Consider the following 26,796-nt stretch of genomic DNA (forward strand, 5'->3'; position numbering starts at 1 on the left):
CATGTATCTTCTTCCTGTTTTACTTTGAAAAGAGTTTGGGCCTTGTGTGCTCCTTTGTGTTTTCCCACCTGTGAGATCAAAACAAGTAATCCAATAACCCAGGGGTCAACAACCCCAATTTTCTAAAAAGCCAAGAAAGAAAAGGAAAAAAAAATTGGAGTTGCCCATAAAAGATATTTTAAATGCAGGTACCGCTGTCTAACTGTTCTAGATTAGCATATTAACATTACTAATATGCCTACATGGGGAGCTAACTGTGTGCTAGCCTCAGGCAACCACTTGAAATAGCTGGGCTTGAATGTAGCAGAGCTATCTACAAACACATGTATTGTTGAGAGAAGACGTGCTGCATGCGGTCACCGAAAGAATAAAGCTAGCTGCCTGATATGTTTGTTTGAGACCCACAAGTACACGCCATACACAAATGGGTTTAAAGACCAACAATAGCAAAGCTCTGTCCTACTCTTTCTTCTCTAAGCTAGTAGATTGATTTCAGTCTTGCAGGTGGTCAAATTGTTGCTCTCCAAAAACTGACTGTACATAAAGATCCATGACATAACCCACAAGATTCCTGAAGAGCACTACTGAAAGTCGTGTGGGTGGCTGTGCCTAACTCCTCCTAAAATGTTCCAGAAACTGTACCGTTTGCCAGAGTTTGCCGCTGGCTTTAAACAAGGTCATTTTTACGACGTTCATGAGAACAAATCCATACCCTTGTGTGGTATTCATGAGTGTGCTTCAGGAATGGTAAAGGCCTTGCAATCTTGTTTATTTTAGTGTTTTGTGGAAGCCAAGGTAGTTTCGCTTTTTCCTACATTATATCACCTGCTTGTTTCCTTCCCAAACTGTTGACCTGTGTGTCTTTTAGATGCAGACACTTGCCTGCACGTGCTGTTCTCGAGCCTTTAAATCAATGTCCGTCAAACCTATCACGTAGGTTGTAATCACATGTTCAAAAGTAAGGTAAACCATACAAACCCAGGAGGACCCACCACTGTACTCTATACTGTGATTTCTGACTTTAAGGCAAACGGAGCCAACATATAATAAGATCTGTCTAAGTAGAGACATATTTATGGGTCCTCAACAGTGATTCATAAGCAAATGTCCTGTATAGTTCCTAGACAGTAATAAGTATTACTATTGCACTATTGTAAAATAAATAAATTATGATAATAAATTAAAAAATGATGAAGTGATTACCAGATCCACTTCTTCTTTGACGAGTTCACATTTTCGCGCATTTGTGGGAGGCGTGGTTAGAACGCTCCTATTTCACCTGGCAACGACAAATACTGTTTTCTGATTGGCCGCTGATATTTTCTGATTGGCTAATTGGATGCGGCCTGACAATTTTCGGCGTGGTAGCGTGTGAACTTATTGAAATGCGTGTGTCTCACACTCATTGCGCGAGACTTGAGAGCCCTGCTGTGCTACCAGGCAACGTAACAATGGAGGGAGGGAGAGATGCACGTGTTCGAGTTGGAAATACCGCGACTTTTTTGAATGAACGCTCGGTGCTGGCGAAAAAGTCCTATATAGCTTTAAAAACACTCGACAGGTGGTGCGAAGCAGACAGAGGTCCCCCCACTACCCAAACAACAAGCTGGACTTTGGTGCAAAACCAGTAAGTGGAGGAGAGTTGAAGAAGTTGGTCAGGCAGTATGTTGTAGCAGCCTTTATATATCTATATCTATATATAGATATAGATATATAAACATATTTTTTAACTAAATAACTATTTACTAACTATTTAGGAGTATTCGGATTACTATTTTTAAGGTAACTGGCCTCATTTATAAAGCACCTGAGCTATTATAATTTTTTTTTTATATCGCATTTAATTTTTATTTAATAATTAAGAATTTGTCACACACACAGCCAATATTCCGATGGACATCTTTTTGCTTTCAGTCATGATCAGTAACCACTGATTTCTGTGCCTCCTGCTCTCTTTCAGGTGTCTTTCTTGCTTGTCCACTCTCTCATCAAAATCCAAGAGCGCGTACAAATAGCAATAGGCAAGTCAAATAATTTACAAAGGCCTCAGTGAGCTGTGCTTTAATCAGCTTTGCCAGTTGGACATATATATATATATTTTTTATATAAAAATGAATGTGATCCACTGACTTTGCTGCTGCTTTTCTCCGTGTTTGGACAAATTAGTCATGCATGAAGCCATAACTCTGCAAACACGAAGAGACTCTGGTTCGTCTGTCCCACTATTGTTCTGACAATTACACAGCAAGTAAAAAGCAAACGTGATGAATTGTGTGTAATTGGCCAATGATTAATTTTCCAGTTTACAGAGAAACATTTGTCTCACAAATGCAGCACTTCAACCAACAAAGATCTCTTTCATAGAGCAAACTCATAAGCCTTCCTCACATAGCACACAGACATCTTTGGAAGATGAGACGAGAAATGTGGAAGCCAATTTCCACATTGACAGTCAGTTGCGTTTTGCATTCTAACACATCCTATAAGGAGGCTGTCACTTGTGTGTGTCTTTAATCTGCATTTGCTGGGGCGCGCGTCCTCTATCACTGTCCTGTTCTGCTTACCGTGTCAGTTTGTTCATGCTAACAGAATGCAAGTCTTTGCACATTTAGAATTGCACTCACTGTATATAATTTATGGCGGTTATGAAATTTTAATGAAACACAGCAGCGAGAGGTCTTTGCCAAATATAGGGTCTAAAATGAATGAAACATGAACAAATGGCATGGCAAATGACAGATCCAGAAAAAGGGACTGTAGGGAAAACATTAGGCACTCACAGTGCTACATAATGAATGAACACATTTTAAATTAAACACAAACCAACACTGGTTACACCCCAGTTTAGCTTAGCACTTCATCTGTCAGTGCAGTCTGTTATAACCTGACCAAAACTAAAACAAGATTTATTCTTTCTTAAAGTACATTTCTTTCCTATTCTTGCGCTCCCCTCTCTCGGTGACTCTGCAGCAACTATCACTCCTCCTACAGCAGTTCTCTCTCACTCTGTATGTGTTGTGTTAGGTGTTATCCACAATTATATTATGTCCATAAATGTACTGACAGACGGAATGATATGAAAACCAGACTAAAAATGTAATCCTGTGCGAACTCAAAGCTTCATCCGCGCGGATGAATCTTAATTATAGAACAGCCGTCACTTTTCAGGTTATTTTTAATGAAGTTGTTACATAAAATTCATATTAATATGCAATATTAGTCCATTGCTATCACGGAAAGCTTGATGTGCGGCTCTTAAAAGGTTTTGTCCTGGGTGTTGTTACCTACGATATATGCTCAGTGTTATTACTCTAAGTGTTTGGGGCTGAAACAAATACCTGCAGACGCCCATGGATAAAAAAGATCCTATCAATGTAAACAAAAAAAAAAAAAAAGCCAAAACCCATTCCTTTGAATCAGTTGGAATCAGAAATAAGATACAACTTTCTTTCAATAAAGGACTACAGGAATGATTTCATGTAAAGTTGTTTTTGTTAGTACAATTATTATGGAAAACAACCTATTTTGGTTAATTAATTAGGTTTGTTGTAATAAGAATAATGGCTCATGTGCTGATTGTAACATAAATTATTCCTATTGGCTGATATAGCTGATATATAAATATTGGCTATTTTTGACTGTGACTCAAATCAAGTCAAATTTTTATTTACAGAAACAGGAATTAGGCTCAAGGGGGATTTACAGTCATCTGCACTGAACGCAACACTCTCCGTCCTTAGACCTTCGAACGGGATGAGGGAGAACCTCCTACACAAACACTTTAGTTGGGAAAAATAGGAGGAATGCAACACATGGCGACTGAGGAGGGATTCCTTGGACGGACACATCAATAGACTTGCACTATAGACAATGGCAACATTTGAAGAAAATTATGTGGGAGGAAGTTGAGCAACTTCCAGATGTTATCAGACTATCTCTTTGCTGTTTCCTTCCAGTGAAGGGCGTGTACAGACATCTCTCAGCTTTGCTTCTATTCATAGCTCTCACGTTAACGAAAGCCCTGTGCCTCTACATTATTTTACATAATGTATTTTATCAAGCTAAATGTGTATCTGTGGATTTACATATATCTTTCTATAGATATATGAACCTAATCCCACAGTAAATGATAAAAAATCACCTTTCTAGGAACTGCTGCTCTCACTGAGATTAAACTCTTGAGTTAACATCACTGTATTAATCTGAACACATGCAATAGTTGGGTTAATCGGCCATTAACCCCATTATGGACCGATCAAGCCACGGCACCAGTTCGGTGTTTTATTTATAGCAACGTGGATGGACATTTTTAGACTCTAAAATAGCTTGTGTAGTGTATCCACCCACGTCCTTGGTTACCTTTATTTGTGTTTAAAGCTTTACCACTCCACATAGCATAGTCAACTATTTAAAATACCGGACTGGAGACACATTAATTACAAAAACCTTAGAGAAAATGGAAATACTAAATCATGGAGCAACTGGTGACAATAAAGTTGTCCAGTAAACTTTCCCTTTAGATGCTGAATGGTTGTTTGAGTAATATATTAGATTAGCACCTGACATTAGCATTCAGCAATGGTTGTGGACACAATTTGACCTCAAGTGGTAGTGTGTGCAACTTAAATGTCACCATCCGTCCATACGTAAACTTGTCAAAATACAGGAAGTGGAGTTTAGAGCATGATACCTGGCTCCCAAAATCTGTGTCTGTGGCCCCCTATGTGCTATAAAAAATAATCAACTAAGAATATGTCATTTAAATATTATTAAGCCTGTGATAATAACAATAAAAAACAAAGTTTTTTCATCTACATTTGTTCAAAATACAAGTCATTTTTATTTTCTTCTTTAACAAGCTATATGTAAGTGGCTCAACAAATCTTCTTACGAAGACGCCCACAACACACAATTTGCTCGTTGTATTTATTCTGCTCCAACTGCAGTTGATGTAATGAATTCTGGCTAAATCCCACCAACCAACCAGCTCCACAAAAGAAGAAACTGGAAAAAAGTGGGAGACTGGACTTTAAGGTAAGAATTAAGTTAATGTTAGTGATATAGTTAATTAATTACTGCAGTCTTTCAGGTTTATATAGTTGTAGAAATGAATATGTAAAATAACTCTTGATGTAAGTTTGAATTAACAATAGCCAGTGTCTTCAAAAGACTTTTTGTGTGAAAATAATGTTAGCAAGTTGTTTTAAAACACTTGATTCAAATTTAATTTCAAGCTAATGTTTGCAAATTACTGTAATTTAAAGTAAGCACAGATGTGTGTTTTCCTCTACATAATGTTAGATTACGGAGCTAAAACCAGTTAGCCGTTAGCTAACTAGCTAGGGTTTTATGGTGCGTTCCATTTGTACTCAGAAGTCGGAATTTCCAAGTTCCAAGTGGGAATTTTCAACTGGAACGCCCAAAACCCTCTGAAGACATTTAAATTAAAGAAAACTTTTGAACTTTTTTTATAAATGTGTGACTCGTGTGTTTTAAATTTCATCTAGTAAAACATATATAGTTGTAAATAATTATAGGAAAAAAAAACTCATGAGTTGGTTCAAGCTATCTTTTCAAAAATAAATTAAATAGCCTAAATTTAGTTTAACATAGTAACAATATAAGTTGATATCAAGAAATTAAAAAAAAAATAATTTCACTCATTTCACTTCAATGTAAATATTGAACCAGGTTTCCATCAAATATTCAGACAGCCCAAGCGCTTTCATGGACACGGCCATCTAGTTTTCCGACATCTGTAACTGGAGCGCGATAACTCAGGTGTGACGTCATTCCCAGTGCCAGCTTCCGCCCTCCGAGGTCAATGGAACGCACCATTAGCTATAAGTCGGCCATGCACTGATGAAAATATGGTGCTCCATGCACTTAAAAATTTATAAGGCAACTTTTTGCATCATTTTATCCCGTAGATCAAACATGAGTAGTCTTTATTGGTACAACATTCATTCTGTAAGTCAGTTTACTTTTGAAGATGATGTCAGCTTACTTTTACAAGTTGACATTACTTATATTTTTAAGTACACGGAGCACCGTAATTTTATCAGTGTGCACATGCTAGAGATACTCTGTTTATGTCCTGATGTCTTTTGTTTGTAGGAGCATGTTTACAACCACTCCCAGCTTGTAAGTACTCAACTGTCTACATCTGAACTGAAGTATGTTCAGTGCTTCGGTCTCCCTGGATTATATCCAAAAGGTTATTGTGTGTTGTGTACGTATTTCCCTCTAAACAATTGTGGCAACATAGGAAAGAGATAATCAAATTATCAAATGTCTTTGTTATTTTCTATGTTATGTTATCAACAGCTCAATCAAATCAATAACCTAACATCTTCTACCACAGGCTTCTTTACACACGGGCCTGCGTTTAATTCCTCCCCATCATTCTTAATACAGAGGACAGTAACGACAACAACAACAAATGTCTTACCTTATGCCTGCACTTAAGCACCACGCCATAGGCTCCTGGATGAAAAGAAAGATACAAAAGATCAATAAAAAGTGAGGCTGAGACGTGTTGTTAAGTCTCAACATCTTAATTATGTTTCGCCCTGCAAACCTCTGACGAGCAGGTTCATAAAAAACAAGTACAGTAGGTGAGAACCACCAGAGGAACAACTGTTAATAGGTGAGGCGGAGGCATGAATACTCTCCCACACACTCGGCACACACTCATGCCTATACCTTTTGACAGACACATTCACTCCCTGTTGACGACCATCGATATTTCAGATGCCAAGTTTATGGCACTGCCCTTTAAGGTAAAAAATAAGATAAAACAACCGTTATTACTGGGAACTCTTTTCACAAGCTTTGTGCAGCGGTATTTATTGAGTAAAGTTCAAGCAAATGAAGGCAACAACCAACCTTCTTTGCTAAACATTTATGCTGCTTCAGTTTATTTGCAAGCTTTGCCTACATACAGATCTTAAGCGTCATGTTTCACAAACGATTCGTGGTAGCAAATGTGCCATAACTTTTGGAGTCTTACTTTAAAATGTGAGAATGCACTCAGTAGTTGAAGTCGGATCATTTTCTGGAGGACTTATGTGTCACTTTCGAATGAATTCAGCAGCTGTGATGCAGTGATATGCGCCAACAAAGTACAACATGTTCAGAAGTTGCTAGAGCTCTGATTCACAACGGCGCTTTCCTTCGAAGCTCCGTCAGTCGAGGCTCACGGTCGCACACATTACATGTGTCATTCACCGAAGAAATGGATTCTCAGGCAAAGGTTTGAAAAAAAAAAGTGAAATAAAAATGAACAAACGTTTAAAATTAAAGATTCAAATGTAAATTCCTAACGGTAAAATTGACTGAACAGGCAAAGAACAAGGATTGTTCATTTAAGTTCAGTGTTTTGAGAATCTAACTCTTGGATTAACATATAGTGACAAGCACTGATGTAGATTGTGGTTACAGAGAATTAGCAACAGTACAATAAACCCTCAGTTTCTTGGTCACGCTGTCATCTTACATTACAGTGAAGCCATGGATGCATGTCCGTCCAGCTAAGCGCAGTCAGTCTTAAATAATGCTGCTGGCTATGAGATGTAACGGTTTGATGTGTGAACACCCTGTGTGGGATACTCGAGTGTCTTTCGCAGATCGACTTAAAATTTTATTTATTTAATGTTCTGACTGTGTATCAGTGTTGTGCAGTGATGCCGGTGCATATAAAGGAGGCTTACGTCCTTGATCCCACTATTTTAGAAATTTATCTCACACGGGATGACAGGATCAAAGTCCTGGTTGGAAAGTGATGAATTACATAGGCCCTGACAAACATATCTGTAAATATATAAACGGGGTCTGAATAAATAGCCCTAACAAAAAAAAAATAGCAGATATTATGGTTTATTAAACATTTGCAATGGTGGAATTATTATTAAATTTATGTTTTAATCGGAGCATTTGAATCTATAGGAAAGGTCCGTAACGTCACAGGTTGCAGCTGTACGTACTGCATGTATCCAAAACAAGCATAATATCCACTGAAGCAGCATCTTTGTTGTTGCACTGATGTACGTACAGCTTCACGACAGCTTGTGGGGTGACCTCTTTTATTATACGGTCTGTCGGGGTGACAGAAGCAGACGGACCTCGAACGCTAAGTGAAAATGCGTTTATCAGTTCATTTTTCTTTGCGTGACATGAATTACCTCTGCATTGATTCAAATGCTCTGGTAGCAGTGTTCTGTCACAGTTTTAAACCTTGCACTTGCATGATGTACAGTAAGTATAACCAATGCTTTAAGATGGATCCTGGTACATTTGGCATGCTGCACCTGACGGGACATTTATTTTTCCAGCGTACTACACAGTCTAGAAGTATGGCTATTGGAATGCAGCCTCTTGCAGACGAGGAAGTGCGTGGATCTGGACACAAAATGCCTGAGAAAACACAATATAAGAACTGAAAATAATTAGGGTATAAAAACAGTATCCGTTGGAGACGAGACACTCGTAGCAGCGGAGTGGTGCGACAGTGGGATTCTGTTATCGAGACAACGGGTAAAAGTGGAGGTTGTTGTGAGGTTGCATCAAGAGCAAATTAAAACTGGAGCAAAAACAGGAAGCAACGAGGCTTCTCACAAAAATGTGATAAGGTTTAAGGAAGCTGGCTAATCATATAAAGGACTTATTTTCTCTGCACTTAGGATAAATAAAGGCCCTGACAACTAATTTAAAATACGTGGCGAACAAATGCCTCTGTTTTTCTTGTATTGATCTTCTCCCTGCCGTATTTTCTCTGACTCAAAAACCTATTTTTTTTAAAAAAAATCTTTCTCTGTAGCCTAAATGCTAAGCTCCTCAGGAGGAGGGATGTAGGACATACAGTGTATGAGCTGACTACAGCCAGGAGGAGGGTTCAGCTAAGCCAAGCTCCCTTGAATTCAGTCCACTGGCTGTGACCTTGGCGTCCTTGGAGACCCATGTCCCCAGGAGAACCGCTGTCCCTGAGTTTTTACAAACATGCAGTAAAATCAGCTGTTTAAAACCACCCACCTTCTCCCACAATGCCAAGGACTTCAAACTTATTCATCACATCACCGAGGGTGGGGGCTCCTCCAGCAGGTGAAATGAGCTGCTCGGGTTTTAGTGAGGAGACTCCCGCCTCGACCGGCGGCTGACAGAGTGAACTGCAGACTCCAGGAGATACATGGCGAACGTCTGGCCGCGCCCCATCTTCACTCCTCTTCCGCGACAGCTCCTCTACGCCTCACTCGCCGGCTCTCTTCCACACCTTTCTTTTTTTTTTTTTTTTGGTAATGTCAGTTTCTTTAGTGTATCTGTTTTTATTTTTCAGTCGTCTCTTTATTCCGTGTCTTGGTGCCTGTCTCCACACGGGTGCACCTGGAAGACCAGAGACAAAAATAGAAGCGTTAAACGCGCTGTCAAACAGCCACTCCGAGGTCCAATCTCCCATCATTCCTTGCATGCAGGTGGTATTTTGGACACAGAAGATGACTAACTGGGACATGTAGCTGCACAGAAAGGCATGACTTCCAAACGCACTTTATCCCTTCTCTTCCAATCAGCCACACATTCAACCTAGAGTATCCTGCTGGGGTGACAATCTGGAATCAACAAATAATGACTAGCAGAAAGCTACAGCTGCTCTGCACCGGCCTAACTTTGTAGTTTAGTGTCAGTCTCCACCATTTTTATCCTGAGCTAAAATATGTCAACAAAAACTAGATGATGACCCCTGAAGTTCCCCAGAGGAAGAAAACTCCAGCTCCTCCAGTGGCACAGTTTCACTGATGTTTTTAGATATTTATTTAAGTGCTTCAACAGAACTGGTAAATTTGCTGGAGCTTGCTTTGTTGGAGCTTGTAATCCTCCAGACTATACCCACTATCTGAAAGTCAGAGATTTCTCTTACCCAGTAAAACATCTTGAAATCTACAAGATGGTCCGACACTGATGCATGGTATGTCCTGGTCTGACTTCTCCTCTAATGCCATTAGCCATAACGTAAATGATCCGCTCTGCGCTTCGTTAGATCAGATTTCTGATTTGCAACCTCATGATCAAACACCGGTGAAAGTAGTGGATCCAGTCATCTCCAGCTGTACTTTCTGAGTCTTCTAGCCAACAAGTGTTACACAACTATATCGGAGTATTGTGGACGTTACAACTGCTTAGCATCAGCATGTTAGCATGTTAGATTTAAGAAGTTTGCTCAATCACAGCATGCTAGCATGCAGGCTGAGAATTACTGGAAGATGAAGTATCTTACTCATATGTGTGTGAGCTTCAGGATGATTTTGTAGTAACTTTGGGGATCATAAGATTGCCCAATACTTTTTTTTACCTTGTGATTTAACATTAGAACATGGTCAGCTTTTCATGTGCCCACTGCATAAGTACCTGCCTACACATCTCTGCTGAAGCCACAGTCCAGATGTAAACTTTTCGAAATGCGGGACAACATTTAACTTTTACATTTCCAACTTTTCCAGTTCCTAAAACAGCATTCTACATTTACACTCAATTATGTTTGCGTATTGTTTCAGGGATAGTGGGAGAAAAAAGGCTCATAACGAAGATAACTGAAGGCTTAGAGGTCCGTCTGTTGCTCATCCAAAACTGATTATTAAATGCCTCCTTTGTTACGTGAACGCTTTTGGCATGGAACCACCTAAGCCTCTCGCGGTATCAGTCCAACTTCATTTGTATAACACTTGATTTATTCAGCAGTGCAAAAACACTTTAATGTTGATTTGGCTCATGTGCCTGTGTGGGCGTTTTCCTATGCAGTGTACGCTCCACAAAGCTAAGTCTTTCCAGGGGAAGAGCTAAGGTGTATGCTGAGGCCATCCATGGCTAGTCATTCAAGGGTATAGTGCGTCCACTGGGAACTATGAGATGATGAGAACTATACTGCATCTTAATAGACAAATATACCCAAAATACACCTGCAGCCAGAGCATAGGATGCATTAGCTCACACTCAAGGAAACGTGTTCCTATAATGGGAACAGCACAGAGTGGGCTTTTACTGATAAGCAGCTGCCTCTCTTTGCAACCAAATTGAAAAACATTATGAAAACAGTGATGGAATAGACGGAAACATTAAACGCCTGTTGGTGAGAAAACCACGGGGGTTAGTGAGTTTAGGACTGTGGATTTAATAGGCAGGCTCGTGCGTCCGCGTGCACGGGAGTAAGTGTGTTTGAGATGAGGTGAGAGGGAGGGAGAGAGAGAAGGGATAGTAATGTTGCTCTCTCTGCACCGAAACTGCGTCTCTCTAGTCGCTGCGTTGCGGAGCGCACCACCATTCCATCGCTGTCCACGCGTTTCTCAGCCTACACAGCAGCCAGTGCATACATTATAATGTAGTTCACGGACCATGTTCACGACAGTGTTGCACAACCACAAACCCACGGTTAGGACACAATATCACACAGGCGAAAAACATGAAAGATGCGGGCGAAAGCCGTCGCTGAGCGTCCACCATCAAACCAAAACCAAAATTTACCTGTAGATGTGATGTGTCGCCTGCGCGAGGTGAGAAAGCTCAATCTGTGAAGCACGGAGCATCATGCCCATGAAAATGATGATGTGGGAAGACGAATACACATCATGTGGAGCGACGGTGGGGGGAAAACCCGGGCCTGTGCGTCGTGACACGATCAAATATCCTACTCACTCAGTCTTTGGATGAGGAGGAGACCGAATCCGCAGGCACAACGCCGATGACAGGGTGTCAGTGTACCGTCAACAGTTCTTCGGAGGCTCCGTGCTCAAAGTCTCAGCATCAGCTGGTTATAGCAGCAAAATCCGTCATTCCTCTGAGCGACGCTGCAAACAGCCAATAGAAACGCGGACGTCTGCGCGTTCCAGCAGTGGCTTCACATCCACTGTGAGATAAATAAAACTTCACAAATGGAATCCGGCTCAGAGCTGCTCGATGGTGAGCACCTTCACACAGCAAGGTGATTCTAAACAGTCAGATCGCGATGGTGTTGTTGCATTCCCCCCCTTTGGTCAACCCATGTTGTGTCACCGATTAAAAAAAAAATAAAAAAATCTTCCTGCAGCTCTCTCTCTCTCTCTCTCTCTCTCTCTCTCTCTCACCTACACCTCCCCTCCATGACTGCACTAATTGGCGAAATCAGTGTGAATTCACGGGATTCACAGACACTGCGTCGACCTGTTTCGTAATAAGCAGGTGTTGTGGGGTTTTTGCATTAAACACTGCACCACCGCCTTCTCCCCGAAGCCATGTGGTCTGCATTTGACCTCCACTCCATCCTTTTAGGTCACTGTGCTCACTCTAACTTAGCAGACAACACAACGAAATCAGTCATTATTACAATATTATTTATTTATTTTTCCAGGCAGGTGTGATTTAGAGCAGCTTTACTGTCAAGAAATCTGCATGTACTGGGGGAGGTGGATGGTTATTTATGTAAAAAAAAAAAAAAAAAAAAAAAAAAGTAATGAAAAATATACCAACCAATGCATCATAATGCAAAAAGACATAGTGTTTAAATTTTAAATAACTATTTCAGTGCAGTGAAGTTATACCAATGCAATTGTTATTTTATGGGTTGTAACTGTAGCACCAAAACAATATTTACTTTTTGCTGTTAGATAAGTTGACAATATGTGGATTTAAATTCTAAAATTATATGAAGTGTCCATAGCTGTCACGTTGTAGGCCTAGAAGTAATGGAAGAGAAGTATAAGAAATTAATTTAATTTATGTTGAGATGTATCTTGGCTGAACTGAGATAAGATGTGACATGTTATGGTTAACTCTACAGTCAGGTAACAGAGCAGAGTTGTGCTTATGAGTGAAGTATATGGTCAAAAATCAATTGTCATCAATCAATCATCTAGAGTTTGAGATTTGGAAGAAATAATTGTAAATAAATAGTTTCACTACAGAAAACGCCTCTTCATTTCAATGCTATATGAAGTTGGACGGATATTCGAGTGACAATATTTCTTTTATTTCTATATTTTTTCTAATATCAGCAGATACTGGTTATGTTGAGAAGATAAATACATTTACTCAAACACTGGACACATTTGAGGTGCTTATATTTTACTTGAGTACATAATGTACATTGCATTATACTTAACCTTTCACTCAAAAACATATGAGAATACTGGATTCTTCACGGTTTAAAATGTTACTCACAAACAAACAATGATCTCGACATTGAATGAAATTAACTTGGCTGGTTCCAATGGGTATTATTTTATTTATTCATTGTTTATTTGACAGGGTCATGCTCACTGATGAAAATAAGCTTGAAAATAAACAAAATAAAAAATACCATTATAAAGCATGGGAAATATGCACAGAAACATTACAGGTTAGCCAATAAAAAAGACAACTCATTTGTTGTAAATTCTCTAAAATTCATTTACATACATATAAACTGTGCAGCAGAATGGAAGCGACATGTAAACAAGAGCACGTTAATAGTAACATCAGTCATTCTAATTTAATTATAATAGACTTTTTTAGCAGGATTTTGTACACTCTGTTAGTAGCAGGCTCGATTTACAAGGATAAAAACAGGATTTCGTTACTTTTCATCATTATTTAACAATTATCCTGGCAATAATCCAACAAATGTCCCTGAAACATGCGGATTTGTTTAATTTATTGTTCATTCACCATAATTTTCCTCGCCACGAGCAGAAATCTAACCCTCATCTTTGCAAATTAAAACGCATAATTCGTTTCCACGTGACCTGGCGTTTATTATCCACCCCCAACATTAACCGGCATGTGTTAATAAAACGACTAATTAACGATTCCCCTCCTCTATTACCTCTTTTTTTCCCCCCCTTCTAACCTCCAGTGGAAAAATATGAATTAGAGCACTGCGTGGTGGACATGCGCGGAGCTGCAGCGAATATGGCGGCTTGCATCCGATAGAAAGTGAGGAATCTCTCATCAAAATACCCTGCTCAGACGCTCGGTACGTGGCTCATGTCTCATTTTCTACTATGGTGCGCTGCGAAATGACGGCTCTCTGTCTTTCTGTTTGTTTTTCCGGGCTGCGATCGAAAGCTTTCCTGCTTTCCGTCCACGCTGCGATAGATAGCAGATCGTGTTTATACTGTATTCTGTGCAGACGGACTTGAGGAGGGGAGGCGGGGAGGCTTGGTTGCTCACATCAGCTACATTGAACCCTTGCAGATTCCCCCCTTGCCTTTTCTTTGCCGAGCAGGTTAGACTGCGACGCAACGGGACGTTTTTTTTTTTTTAATTAATTAATTTATTTTAAGTGCAATCCTGCAGCCTCGTACTACCACGGGGATACAAATGTAACGCTAGCAGTGCGTTTAGCCCGTGCGTAATGAGTCCCGCCCACTAAATGTGACCATAACCCAAATGAAAATGCGTCACAGACTTTTCTTCACGTTTTATTTCCTCTCATCCAGCCTCTGATCTCCCTGCCTGCAAACGTTAAAGGCTGTAGCGCAGCTATCAAACAGGCTGCTTTGATTTTCCACTCGGAGCTTTGACGTGGCTCGTCTCCAGCGTCAGGTGTGCTGTGAGAACAGTTTGCATGAAAAAATGTTGAAAAAGTTGCTGGATATGGACGGATATCTTTAAGTTGACGCCCTGCAGCGGCTCACACACCCTCTCAGCAGCAGTAACGTGACCCTCCCACCCCACCCTCCTCTCCTTGCCTGACAGAGGGAGACAGCACCACGCAGGCCAGGCCCAGGAGATGCTTCTGAGCCCTGATTGTCAAAACTCATCTCGCTTTCCTCAAATGATATCAGGGGGATTTGTTTCCACTCACACATAAAATCTCTGCCAACCTTTGAAAAAGTCTGAACGATTTGCAAGCCTGATGCTCCTCTGTTGACAATCGAGATTATAATTTATTCATAAGGCTAAGATTTAAAGTAACTGCAGCTTCTCGTTCATCAAATGTGACAGTTGAGTTTCCTGTTTTATATAGTCCTCATTGTGATAGTCGATTTATCTTTTGCCACTTATTTTTCAAGCGAGGAAGTGAAATAAAAACACAACTTAACGTTCTCAGCCGTGTCCAACAATCTGTCCACCATTAATTGTCTTAATTAACCGTCCTAAGTAAATTAAGACTGGATGATTATCTTAATGCGGTAATTGTCCAGACATTCATTTGCTGCTTCTCTTTGTCTTATGTGAAACCATCTGAATACCTTTGAGGTTTACAATTTGCTGGTCGGGCAGAACGTTTTGCAGCTTACTCTCACATTTATTCACCCAATCAATTAATGTAAGGAAAATGATTTTTAGTTTTAACTCCAGTATGAAACTGATAGAAGAAGTCAGAAAACAATCAACAGCTTTTATTTTGCAGTGCGTTTTTAGTGGCTGTCTCACGTCTCTGCTCCAGAATTAAACTTTATTTTTTAGTAAGAAAAGCTCAAAAATAATTTAGTGACCACTGAGGAAGTCAGGTTTTTCTTTCTGCTCATTTTAACAGTTTTAGATGTGCAGACATATCCACTAAAATGATATTACTGTGTCTGGTGGGTGTTAATTCTGATAAAGTGTGTCAACACTGAATTAGATTAGACTAGATTAGATTAGATTCAACTTCATTTTCATTGTAGTGCAGTTAGGCATCTAACCAAGAGTCCAAATAGCAAAAAGTGCAAAATTAATATCATAAAAATATCTCTTAGTGCTAAAACTTGTTAAATATTTGGTGACAGAATATCAGTCGGCAAGAATATTACAATCAGCTTTCATTTTTTTTAAGTTTTCATCAGTTAAACACCAAACGTTCTGGTTTTAGATTCTTAATTGCATGGATTTGCCTCACATTTATCTCTGAATACTTTCCCCAAATTTCTGACATTTTACAGACTCAGATCATTTATTAGATTAAGGATTTGACAGAAGATTTGATTGACATATTTTTGTGTACCTCTGAGTTGAATTTATGATTCTACTAAAGCAATGCAGCATCTGTGTGAGCGTCCGTTCTCAAAAAAACGTAACATAATGCCGCCAAAAAATATATGAGTTGTTGCTTGAAATTTTACGTAAAGTTGAATTAAAGTTGAGTGAAGTTTATACTCCTACTAATTACTGCTTCTCCTGTCAGTGAGAGTTACAGCTTTTAAAGCAACCAGGTCCATTTTTGACTGGTCCTCTCATTGTTCAGGTTTGCGAACATTACTCTAATCCCACATCAGTGGTCGCCTTAGTGGAAATGGAGGTTGTAAAAATTAAGTGCTTCCTGGTCTGCGGGGCACTTTTGTCTGACCCTCTTGATCGGAGAGAGCAGCGCAAACATGGAAAACCAGTCTGGAGCTGAGCTAGCAGCAGAGCAGGAATCCTTTTCATGTCGGCCAGCAGACGTCCCACATCCACACGTCTTAATGGCTTTTTATGGCAGCTTGGAATGTTTATGGCTTCTTCTAACTCAATGGGATTCATTGCAGAGACAGAAGGTTCTTCAGAGGGAGGGACGGGCACAATACATTGCAGATGCTAAGGCTTTGGATCGCGTGGAGGGAGGACACTGTGCCTCTGCAGAGATTTTAACTTCTCATTCCTGGATTTACTTTGGAATATTTCGCCTTTGCGTTGCTGTGGATTGTTTTTCTGTGCCACTTTGAGCTGTCACTATGTACGGACTTTGCAGGAGGCGAGGATGCGCTGAAAATTTTGGAAACCTGATCAGGATTTTTGGGCCTGGTTTTTCATCCTAAACAGTGTGGTAACCATCTAATTCTGTTAATAACTGTTACAGCAAGTCAGGAGTAAACATTAGTGAAGTAGCAAAAGTGCTAGCTGAAACATTTGGGCCAGAAAAGTCCATTTGGCCTTGAATAACAACACACTACAGTACTGATGCTAACCATTCATTTGATTAGTTTCACTGATTGTTGGAAAGGTGTTAAATACATTAAGATAAATATTTATTATGCAAAAATAATAGGATTAGAGGCTTTTTTAAAAATGTTTTATCTTTTATGTGCAAAGTTGAATCTATTTGTAGCCAAGCTGTGAGTCCCAGATAAGATGTTATAGTAATCTGAAAAATCTTGATAGCTCTTTGCGATGTTACAAAACGTGGCCTGAAGCAGTCAAACATTTGACTGTGATATCATTTAGTTTTTTTTCCTGCTCCAAACAAATCCCATAGAGAGACCACAGTGTGTTAGCCCCCCTCTCAGCGCTCTCCTAATGTGTCTGTAGTGCTCTGTCACAAGCTCGCCGCAGAGCTAATGTGTCACAGATATATATAGCAAGTCGTTTTCTGCACACTGCAGGCTTCACAAAACAGCACTCAATCGTGTGTTTGTCGGGGACTATTTTCAGCCGTGGATTAATACACATTTGGTTGCGTAATGTGTGCTGCAGGAAGATGGTGTTATGTGGGGACAGGCTCAAGATAAAATTACTAATGCGTGAGGGTTTGAGATAATGAAAGAACGAGGCAGTTTGTGACACAGTGTAGCAGCTTGTTGTGTTTTTAACAGTTGCCTGGCAATACCTACGGCTCAGACAGTTCTTGTTTAGTTGGACAAAATCATCGCTTGTTCGTGGTCATTAAATATGTCAAGACATAAAATAAAAACATACTGTTAAAAGGGACACAGAACAAGGTAGGCGTGGGTATTGGCAAGGACTTCACGATACGATACATATCACGGTACTTGAGTCACGATACGATACATTATTGCGATATTATGATATTGGGGTATATTTCAATATTCTACATAGTTCACTGAAAAAATTTAAATGCAACTTAAAATACACGTTGTATATGTGTACATCTATATGTGATAATTCATTGGACAAACTGTTTCAAAAAACAATATTAATCCAAATGATCCATTTCCAATTTATTTCCCTTGTGTATAAAAGGTGGTGGTGGAGGTTCGGAAGTTGTTCACGATCAGCCAAAAACTTTTTCTTTTAAAATTGTTATTAAGACATTCAAGATTAATATTGTATCTGAAGAAAAAAATATTGTGATATAGTGCCATATCGATACAACAAAGTACATAAAAAAAGATCAAGTAAACAAGAGAAAAAAATTAGAGAAGTGAGAGGAGGAAATATCAAGTTTTCTGGGAGTTTGTGATGCACAAAACCTGAATGCAGCCTTCTACTTAGGGACATGAACCAGACTAGTCCCAGATTAGCTGCGAAGTGTGCACAATTCATGATGTAGCAGCCTCCATCAACTGAGGCTATTATAGTCCTCACCCCAGTGTAGCAGGTTTATTTTGAGCCCTTTGTTGCATTTCGTCGCCTCTCTTTTGCCTCGGGACTTTCAAATAAAGGCACTAAAAGGTATTTATTTTTCATGAATATGAACAAATCCAAAGTATCCATATTAAGTAAAAAAATGTGAAGCACAAAAAAACTAAAGTAAACATGAACGTCCATCGTTCTCAGTCCACTGTAGTAGAAGAATGTGAGCGAATCCAGTATCTTGGAGATTAAACTGTATGTTAGTAGGTCAATTAAACATCTTCCACTCAATTTAAACTTAGACTGACTAAATTGATCCACAAGGGAAATTGTTTGGTTACATTAGCTCAGCTGCACAAAAAGACCATTAAAAAGAAAAAAAAAATATGTAAGAAAAAACTAAATTAAATTAAATTGTTGCTTTTAATACCACTACCACCACTACTACTACTACTACTAATAATAATAATAATAATAATGATAATAAATGAATAAAAAATAAAAATACATTTGTATATGTACAAATGAAACAGAACTAAATATACACTAAATAACTAAATATACACTATGTCCAAATAACTTCTTAAATTTTTTCCTAACACAGACATTTCCTCTCACCTTCAGCTGATGGGTCATTTTCTCCATAGTACAAATCTGTCATACTGTTTTCTTGTCATTGCCTTCTTGCTCACAATCAGTAATATCTTAACGTAATAATTTATATGTCCTAGATCTAGGCCGCTGCATTCCTTAGTTATCGTATAGCCCAAAATATCCTTAGTTACAGACTGCAGATATATATGATCCCAAAATGTTCATAACATTCCTGAAGAATGTGTGTGTAATTTGTTTCTATTCCCACAATTCTGCCAACATGTCTGTTGTTAAATAGATCATTTATTTATGTGTAACAAAAAAATCTATTTTTTTATTTTTTCTTGAACTGTAACTGAGGTGGATATGTGTCAAAGAGTTTTTCATTTATAGTTCAATTATCCAAAGCTAATTTGGTTCTAATTTGTGTGATATTTACAAGCGTCAAACCATCACATTTGGTTAACTTTGAATGTTATTTATGGACTGTGTCTGTTTAGGTAACTGCCTGTCTGACTCCAACGGTCCAGCGGGACGGTCATCATGGGCCGAACACCACACAGAGGTAGGACCCACATGTCCACTGTCCTTCAGTTTGTCCTGTCCACAACTTATTCTCAGACGTACCAACAGGCTTCAACACCAGTTTGATCTCAAGACACATCAGAAAAATATCAAACCGCTCACTGATATTTCACCGCTGCTAAATTGGAATTCTTTTGTTGTTTAGTATGAACAGGATTTATTTTCCTTTTCTCAGAACCATTATTACGTGTCTTCATTCCCATAGTAATTAAAGTGTTTCTACCAGAGGCTCTCCATTTCTGATGAGCGGTTCAATCACGGTTTTGATTTCAGATCAGAAAGAGGAGAAGAAGGAGAGACGGAGCAGCATCACAGCGGGCTCTGCTCTCGACAAATCCAATGGTTGGTTGTTCAGATCTGGTCCTCTCTGCTGTCGATCCTTTCACAAACAGTCTGTTTGTGAAAGGGTTTTGAGTTAATAGTAGGGGTGGGTATTGGCAAGGACTTCACGATACGATACGTATCACGATACTCGAGTCACGATACACTACATTATTGCGATATTATGATATTGTGATATATTGCAATATTCTGCACTGACAAATTTTAAATGCAGCTTAAAATACAACTTGCATATATGTACATCAGATGACAGTGATAATTCATTGGACAAGTTGAGTCAAAAAATAATATTAATCCAAATGATCCATTTCCAATTTATTGCACTTGTACATAAAAAGTGGAGGTTTATTTTTTCTGATATTAAGACATTCAAAATCGATATTGTATCAGAAGAAAAAATATCCCGATATATATGGCCATATCAATATTTTTCCCCACTACTAGTTTATAGCCTTTTTTGATTCTGTCCATTTGGTATCAGTCCTTGCGTTAACACTGATCAGTAACCTAAGTGTTTGGGTATAGGCTAACAAAAGCACTCATACACCAATCAGGCATTACATTATGACCACTGACAGGAGAAGTCAATAACATTGATCGCTCATCTGAGTAGCTTCTTCAGTTCCTGAAGACTGGAGCCTCTCACTGACAATGGCTTCGTTAGATAAGCTTAAGTGTTGCGAAAGGTAGAGTATTTCCTGAAATGAAGTAGTAATTGCATCTTTTGATTTGTGCTGTGTAACAATTAGCATCTCAGTTTGCTTCCGTTTTTGTTGCCAGAACCATTCAGCTGGGAAGAATATCTGAGAGAAACCTCCTCCATCGCAGCATCGCCTACGTGCTTCAAACAGGTATCCGATCGTTAAGATGCATTTTCATTTTCCTGGTCCCCTATCATTAATTTCCCTCCACGTTTGTCAGCTTGTTCCTTTGTGTTTGGCTGTGGGTGCGTATTGTATGTAAAGTAAAATAATCCGGTGCTGTGAATCTGTGTAGATATTTAAATGAATTTGTGACTGTCATTTCCATGATTTGTGTGATTCATCATAGGTTTTGATGTTTTCTGTGCAATCCTTAACCAACAACAAAAATGCAGAATACTTGCTATGCTACACGTATTATTCTTTCATTATAACTTTGAAGACTTCATATAGTTATTTAACATGAACACGGACTGAGTCCCTTTCTGTCCCTCCACAGTCCAGGGTGCCCCCCTCCAATGACTTCAAGGCAGGCATGAAGCTTGAGGCGCGGGATCCTCGCAACTCTAACTCGGTGTGCATCGCCACGGTGATGGGCATGATGGGTACTCGCCTACGCCTGCGCCTGGACGGCAGCGACAACACCAACGACTTCTGGCGGCTGGTCGACTCGTCGGACATCCAGCCGATAGGAACCTGCGAGAGGAACGGGGACATGCTGCAGCCACCGCTGGGTGAGTGGCTTTAAACAGTTACATGCAGCATTTGGATATTTATGTGTTTGCATTTCACTTTTCTGCTCAGTTTTTGTTTGCGAAATTAATCACCAGAGAGTGGACACGGGCCTTCTTGAGGGTGTCCTGTGGTGTCTGGCAACAGGAGGTTGTTAGTGGGTTGAGAGGAGGGGGGCCTGTGTGGATCATCCTGCAGATACTTGATCAGAGTTGGATCTAGTGAATTTGGAGGCCAGGTCAACACCTTGTGCTGTTTTGCTATGAGTGTCATTGCTATGGGGTGGGGGTGTCTGGTCTGGTCTGGTCTAGGTGGGTGGTACATGTCTAAGTAACATCCACATGACCAAAAGTTTTCATTGTATCAACAAGGTGTCTCAGTGGTCTCTTTGTGTTGTACACAAACCAGCTAGCTGATAAATATTGGCGACCTTTCCACGAAGGTGGTTGATAAAAGGAGAGAAACTCAAACAACTGTCACCAGTTGAAAATGTACAGGAAAGTTTATTGTATGAATTGAATGTGGGGTTATTAGTGCAGTCTCAGTAGATTATGGCACGATGACAGTGATCCAGTACGTACAAACCAGAACCCTAAAACTGAAGCGCTAAATGGAACTGAGTCACTGTTGCCATCATATTATTATATTATTATTTGTAATCCTGTTTTTCTTTGAGTGATGTGCCACAATCCTTGATGCCAGTAACACGTTACTATTTCCAAACCTGTAATCACTTTAAAGTTACTTAAAGTTACTGTGCGTTACGATTTTTCCCATTTTATATTTTGGCTTTCTTCTTGCATCTTGGGGAGTGACAAAGTCACGTTTTCAGCATGTGGAAATAACACCATGCAGCAACACACACGTATAAAGAGGGAGGAGAGAGATGAGCGTTTTCGAGCTGGAAATACAACCACTATAGTAGTGGTTAGTGGTGCAGCTTGGAGGCCGAAGGGTCAAAGATTCGCCTCCCTGGGTAGAAAAAAAAACACTTAAAAGTCTCAAAGTCAAGACTTTGCAGCAAAACCTGTAAGTTTGGGAGAGTTGAAAAAGTTAGTCGGGCAGTATGTTGTAAAGGAAATGCCGCATTCTTGATAAAAACATGTAAGAATCGAGTGTAAAATCTAGTTATCAGTAAAGTAACTAAGTTACTTTTTAAAGGAGTAATCAATAAACAGTAAACAGGCCTGTTTGTATATGAATTTTACATCAGATTTGGTGGCATCAGGGAAACAAATCATAAAGAAATCCTGCTAACTGGTTTACATCACTGTCCTGAGTGATTCAACATTGAAATAGTTTCACCGTGTATATACAGGGTTCAGGATGAACGCCTCTTCATGGCCCATGTTTCTCCTGCGGACGCTCAGCGGTGCAGAGATGGCCCCCGCCTCTGCTTTTAAGAAGGTAATCACAACTTTGGAAAAAAAATAAATAAATCACATCACACAAAAGTATTGAGCGAAACCAGCTAGCTTCTTCTTCTTCTACATATCTAATGTCTGCATATGTAGATTTTAAATTCCTCAACAGTTCTTAAAATCATTGAGAAGAGATTTTACTTTTTCTCTGAAGAATAAATTAGACAAAAAACATTAACTGCTCCTTAAATGATCACATTATTACATGAGATTAGATTTGCAAGGCATAAAAACCGAGAATTCTTTGTGGTTGATGAATACAGAGACTGTGTCAAGTTGTTTTTCTGTGATTGTTGCAATAACTAACTCAACCACAAGGGGGAGCCACGCACATTGCATGTTCATACCTTGATAAGAAACAACTCAAGTAAAGATCTACAGTGTTTAAGGCAGCACAATCAGAAAAATCTTAAATCTCTTAAATCAACTCTTGATTTAAGAGATTTAAGATTTCAGCCAAACTATAAAACATCCTCTTGCAACTTCATGCCACAGGTATATGGTTGACCTTTCCCTTCTACAGCTGTATTTATTTGGCTGTGATGCAGAAAAAAATGTGAATGCTTAGTATTTATCTATTTGTGTCATTAGGAACCAGCAAGCCCTGCGAAGAACTACTTCCAGGCTGGCATGAAGCTGGAGGCGGTGGACAGGAAGAACCCTTACTTGATTTGTCCTGCCACAGTGGGAGAGGTCAGAGGTCAGGAGATTTTTGTCATGTTTGACGGCTGGCGAGGCGCCTTCGACTACTGGTGCCCCTTCGACTCCAGGGACATCTTCCCCGTTGGCTGGTGCACCCTCACCAAACACAGCTTACAGCCGCCCGGAAACTTCTGTAAGTGCTGCTTTGATTCATGTTTTCTTGTCATGTAAAGTTTGTAGAATAGACAGAGGGGATTTAAGATATAACAAGTTAAGGCAATTTAATGGAAGATAATGGTTTCTTTTCGAACAAATACAATTTAGATTTATTGTAGTGTCTGTGCAACATGTATAAAGTGAAGTGTCTAACCAGCTTCTGATGTACAAATTTTGATCCGATACTCCTAATTCATTCCACTCCTCTGATATTGTAGAGATGTTGTGTGAATCTTGACCACTAGAGAGCAGCAGAGTGTAAATTCTGCAGTTGGCTTCACCATTGAAGACTTTATTTTGAGTTGTGGTGACAGACACACAGTTGTGAGTGAAACAATGAATGAAAAGACAATTGTTCTGTGCTTTCACTTCTCTTTAGTCATCCTTGACACTTTCTGTGTTATGTAGCTCAGAGCTGAACCACTGAAAATATAGTGTTAATATTGTGTAGGTGCGCTGAGATAGGACCCAAATGCAGGACACAAGGAGTTGTAGGAGCAGGAAACAAAAAGAACTTGATGAAAACTTACAAAATATGTGCTGGGTAGGCAGGTAAAATCTAAAACACAAATCCCAAAATAGGATTTCGTGAATCTGGAGACCAGGTCAACACCTTGCTGCCATCAAGGAGTGTCATGGCTGTGGGCTGTGGGTGTCTGGTCTGGTCTACCTGGGTGGTCCATGTCTAAGTAACATCCACAAGAATGCCAGGTCCACACGTTTCCCACAATGTCACAAGATGTTATTTACTTCCGCTGTCAGTGTTCATAATGTTGTGGCTGAGGGGTTAAAACGAGACATGGGTGTAACCAGTGAAAAAACTCAACACAAGGAGAAACGAATCTTACAATTGGTAGGAAAGCACAGACAGGAAGTAAAAAAGGACAAGAAACGCCAAAGAAGAAGTTTACTAAATGAAAACAGGAAGCATAAGAAGGCCCCGTTGTGTCTGGAGTCCTAGTTTGTGCTGTGCATCAGCACGTCTCAGACACTTAGGATTAGCATATCCTGTACAACCTGCTCATAAATGTTTGTTTAGTAGAACAACAGACTGATTAAAAGCCACATCTACATAACCTAACATAACGTAATACAGATATACACCAACAGAAGCTTGTGGCATAAAATAAATATGACATGACAGTGTTTGACACTTGAAAGTAAATGAATGTGAACACAAAGAGTACTGTGTCCAAGGAGAGGGTTTGAGGTTAGGAGCTTGCTCAAGGCGTCTTCACCAGGGATGTAGAGGAAACTCGAACCAGTGACGTTACCGTCTAAAATCACTTCTTCAAACCACTAGGTGACAGTTCACAGTCCCCAACACGTGCTTCATAGTTTCCTTTGCATATGTATATTTTAATCTTTAAAATAACAACTATTTTTGTTTTTTCCCATCAATCGACCAGTCACGCACATGAATAAAACAAATTATTGCCTTAATTAGACTTTAACTGGACAACTTAAGTGCATGTAAACACATCAATTGGACTAAAACCAGAGTTCTCCTTATACAATTAAAACACCCGGATAATGTGATTGGAAATTGATTTTCTCTGGCATGTATATGTTTAATCAGACTTTAACTGGACAATTTAAGTGCATGTAAACACGTTACTCCGACTAAAATCAGAGTTCTCCTTATTCAGTTAAGACACCAAGATAATGTGATTGGAAATTGATTTCCAGTATGTATACGTTTAATTGGACTTTAACTAGACAACTCGTGTGTGCGTGCCCCACATCTGCTGCGCTGGTGTGTGACCCAGGAACAAAAAAGCTGGTCGCAGAAGAAGAAGGTAAACAGAGCCAGTAGAACAACCTCCTGAGGGATAGCACCATCTTTTCTGCACCACAAGTAGTGGGCACATTACGTACGAGATTACAAAAGCTGAACTTTTATTCATCTGTTGAAATGTCGGTCTGCCGCATGAAAAACTCTTGTTTATTATGCGACGTAATAGGTCCACTGGAAAGGAGGATATATTAACCTACTGAAAAGACACATATCGCCACCTAGTGTGGAGGAGGAGGACAGGTTCCCATTAGTTATTGATTTTCTCCGTTGCATGTAAACTGGGACAAGGAACTCATTCAGAAAGTCCATTTTCGAGCGTAGCTCCATTTAGCTGTTCATGTAAACGCACTGAGTGATGTGAGGCAAAACGTAAAATTACAATCAAGGAGTGCAAACCGTCAAGTCTTTCATTTTTTGGATCTTTTGAAGTGGTTTTAAATAAAATGAGCCATCACACTCATAAGGTTAACCAAAGAGTATTTACCTGTGGTGAAAATTTTAAAGTGCCATAGTGTAAAGCAGTAAAAAAAAAAAAAAAAAAAAACATCATGCAGACTTTTATCAGTGGGTGTTTTTTTTTTCTTTCTTTCTTTCTTTTCTTGTTTCGTGTTGACTTGGCTGGCTTTGTTTTCTGGGGTTGTGACCCACGCTTCTGACCCCCACACTGAAGTCTGCAGAGACGACTTGAACACATTCTAGTTTCTGACCTTTTTTTATCATATATTACCGCTGCTCCACATAACCAGAGGCTGGTATTTTAATGTGCAGTAATTCCAGCTGGTCTCGACTTCACTTTGCTCTTCCGAAGAGAGGACGAAGCAACGTTAGAGAAAAATAGTAATTATTGATTTTCTTTCTTTCTTTCTTTTTTAACTCAGAGTCATGTTTAGTTTCTTTTTGCCTACACAGAACGCGTCCCAGCTCATGATCGTCTGAGGCGTTTTGTGTTTTTTCTTCATCTAATTTCAATATGACCTGCCTCATATATTATTCATCCGAATGGGTTTTTCTTTAAATTAAATATTTAGGCTGTGACCTATAAATGCAAATGTTTGTGGAAAAATAATTATAAAAGGACAAATACCACCAACAATAGCCATCTCATTCTAAATATTGCTATATAAATAGGGAGTAGAAATAGACATATAAGTATATTTTCTTTTTTTAAGGCCTTGTGAAGCCCTTTAAACTTTTTCACATTAATAATGCATCCATAATTAATTATCTACACCTTGAGAATAATTCATAACAAGCTATAGACCCATTTTCTAAAACATGTAATTCAGTTATAGTTTTTCCTTTTCATATCGTCTTAACACGTGGGGAAACTGTTTTGAGTTTGAGTTAACTTTAGCAAAACTAGGAAAACAGGAAAAGTGTGTTTTTTCTTTTAAGGTCTTTATTTAATCTGGTAAGGATGCAAACTCTTTTTTGCCGAGGTGTAAATTCTGCTGACACCTGCTTCCATCGTCACAAATGGCACAGATGCAGTTTACTACTTTTTGTTGACCTCTTGCAGTTGTTTCGTCTTACATGCAAATATTTTTAAGGA

The 26,796-nt window shown here is 39.3% G+C and overlaps 2 protein-coding genes across 5 annotated transcripts in view; one reads left to right on the top strand and one right to left on the bottom strand.

The window, feature by feature from the left end:
* Window positions 1-12,127, bottom strand: part of cdkl5 (cyclin-dependent kinase-like 5) — a 40,109-nt gene extending 27,982 nt beyond the window's left edge. The window contains 3 exon segments of the mRNA XM_047580170.1: window positions 6,452-6,486; window positions 9,031-9,378; window positions 11,509-12,127. Coding sequence (XP_047436126.1) covers window positions 6,452-6,486; window positions 9,031-9,067 — 72 coding nt within the window. The 5' untranslated portion in view covers window positions 9,068-9,378; window positions 11,509-12,127.
* A 1,755-nt stretch (window positions 12,128-13,882) lies between these two features.
* scml2 (Scm polycomb group protein like 2) overlaps window positions 13,883-26,796 on the top strand; it is a 30,523-nt gene continuing 17,609 nt past the window's right edge. For 2 of the 4 annotated variants that reach the window (XM_047580166.1, XM_047580168.1), the window contains exons 1-7: window positions 13,883-13,972; window positions 19,308-19,372; window positions 19,666-19,734; window positions 20,515-20,585; window positions 20,935-21,169; window positions 22,486-22,574; window positions 23,180-23,423. In XM_047580166.1, coding sequence (XP_047436122.1) covers window positions 19,351-19,372; window positions 19,666-19,734; window positions 20,515-20,585; window positions 20,935-21,169; window positions 22,486-22,574; window positions 23,180-23,423 — 730 coding nt within the window. In that variant the 5' untranslated portion in view covers window positions 13,883-13,972; window positions 19,308-19,350. Of the gene's footprint in view, window positions 13,973-16,517; window positions 16,727-19,307; window positions 19,373-19,665; window positions 19,820-20,514; window positions 20,586-20,934; window positions 21,170-22,485; window positions 22,575-23,179; window positions 23,424-26,796 lie in introns of those variants that run through there. The other 2 variants (XM_047580167.1, XM_047580169.1) reach the window with 2 other exon arrangements.

The sequence above is a fragment of the Mugil cephalus genome, chromosome 3 (genome assembly GCF_022458985.1).
Source record: "Mugil cephalus isolate CIBA_MC_2020 chromosome 3, CIBA_Mcephalus_1.1, whole genome shotgun sequence".
NCBI lineage: Eukaryota > Metazoa > Chordata > Actinopteri > Mugiliformes > Mugilidae > Mugil > Mugil cephalus.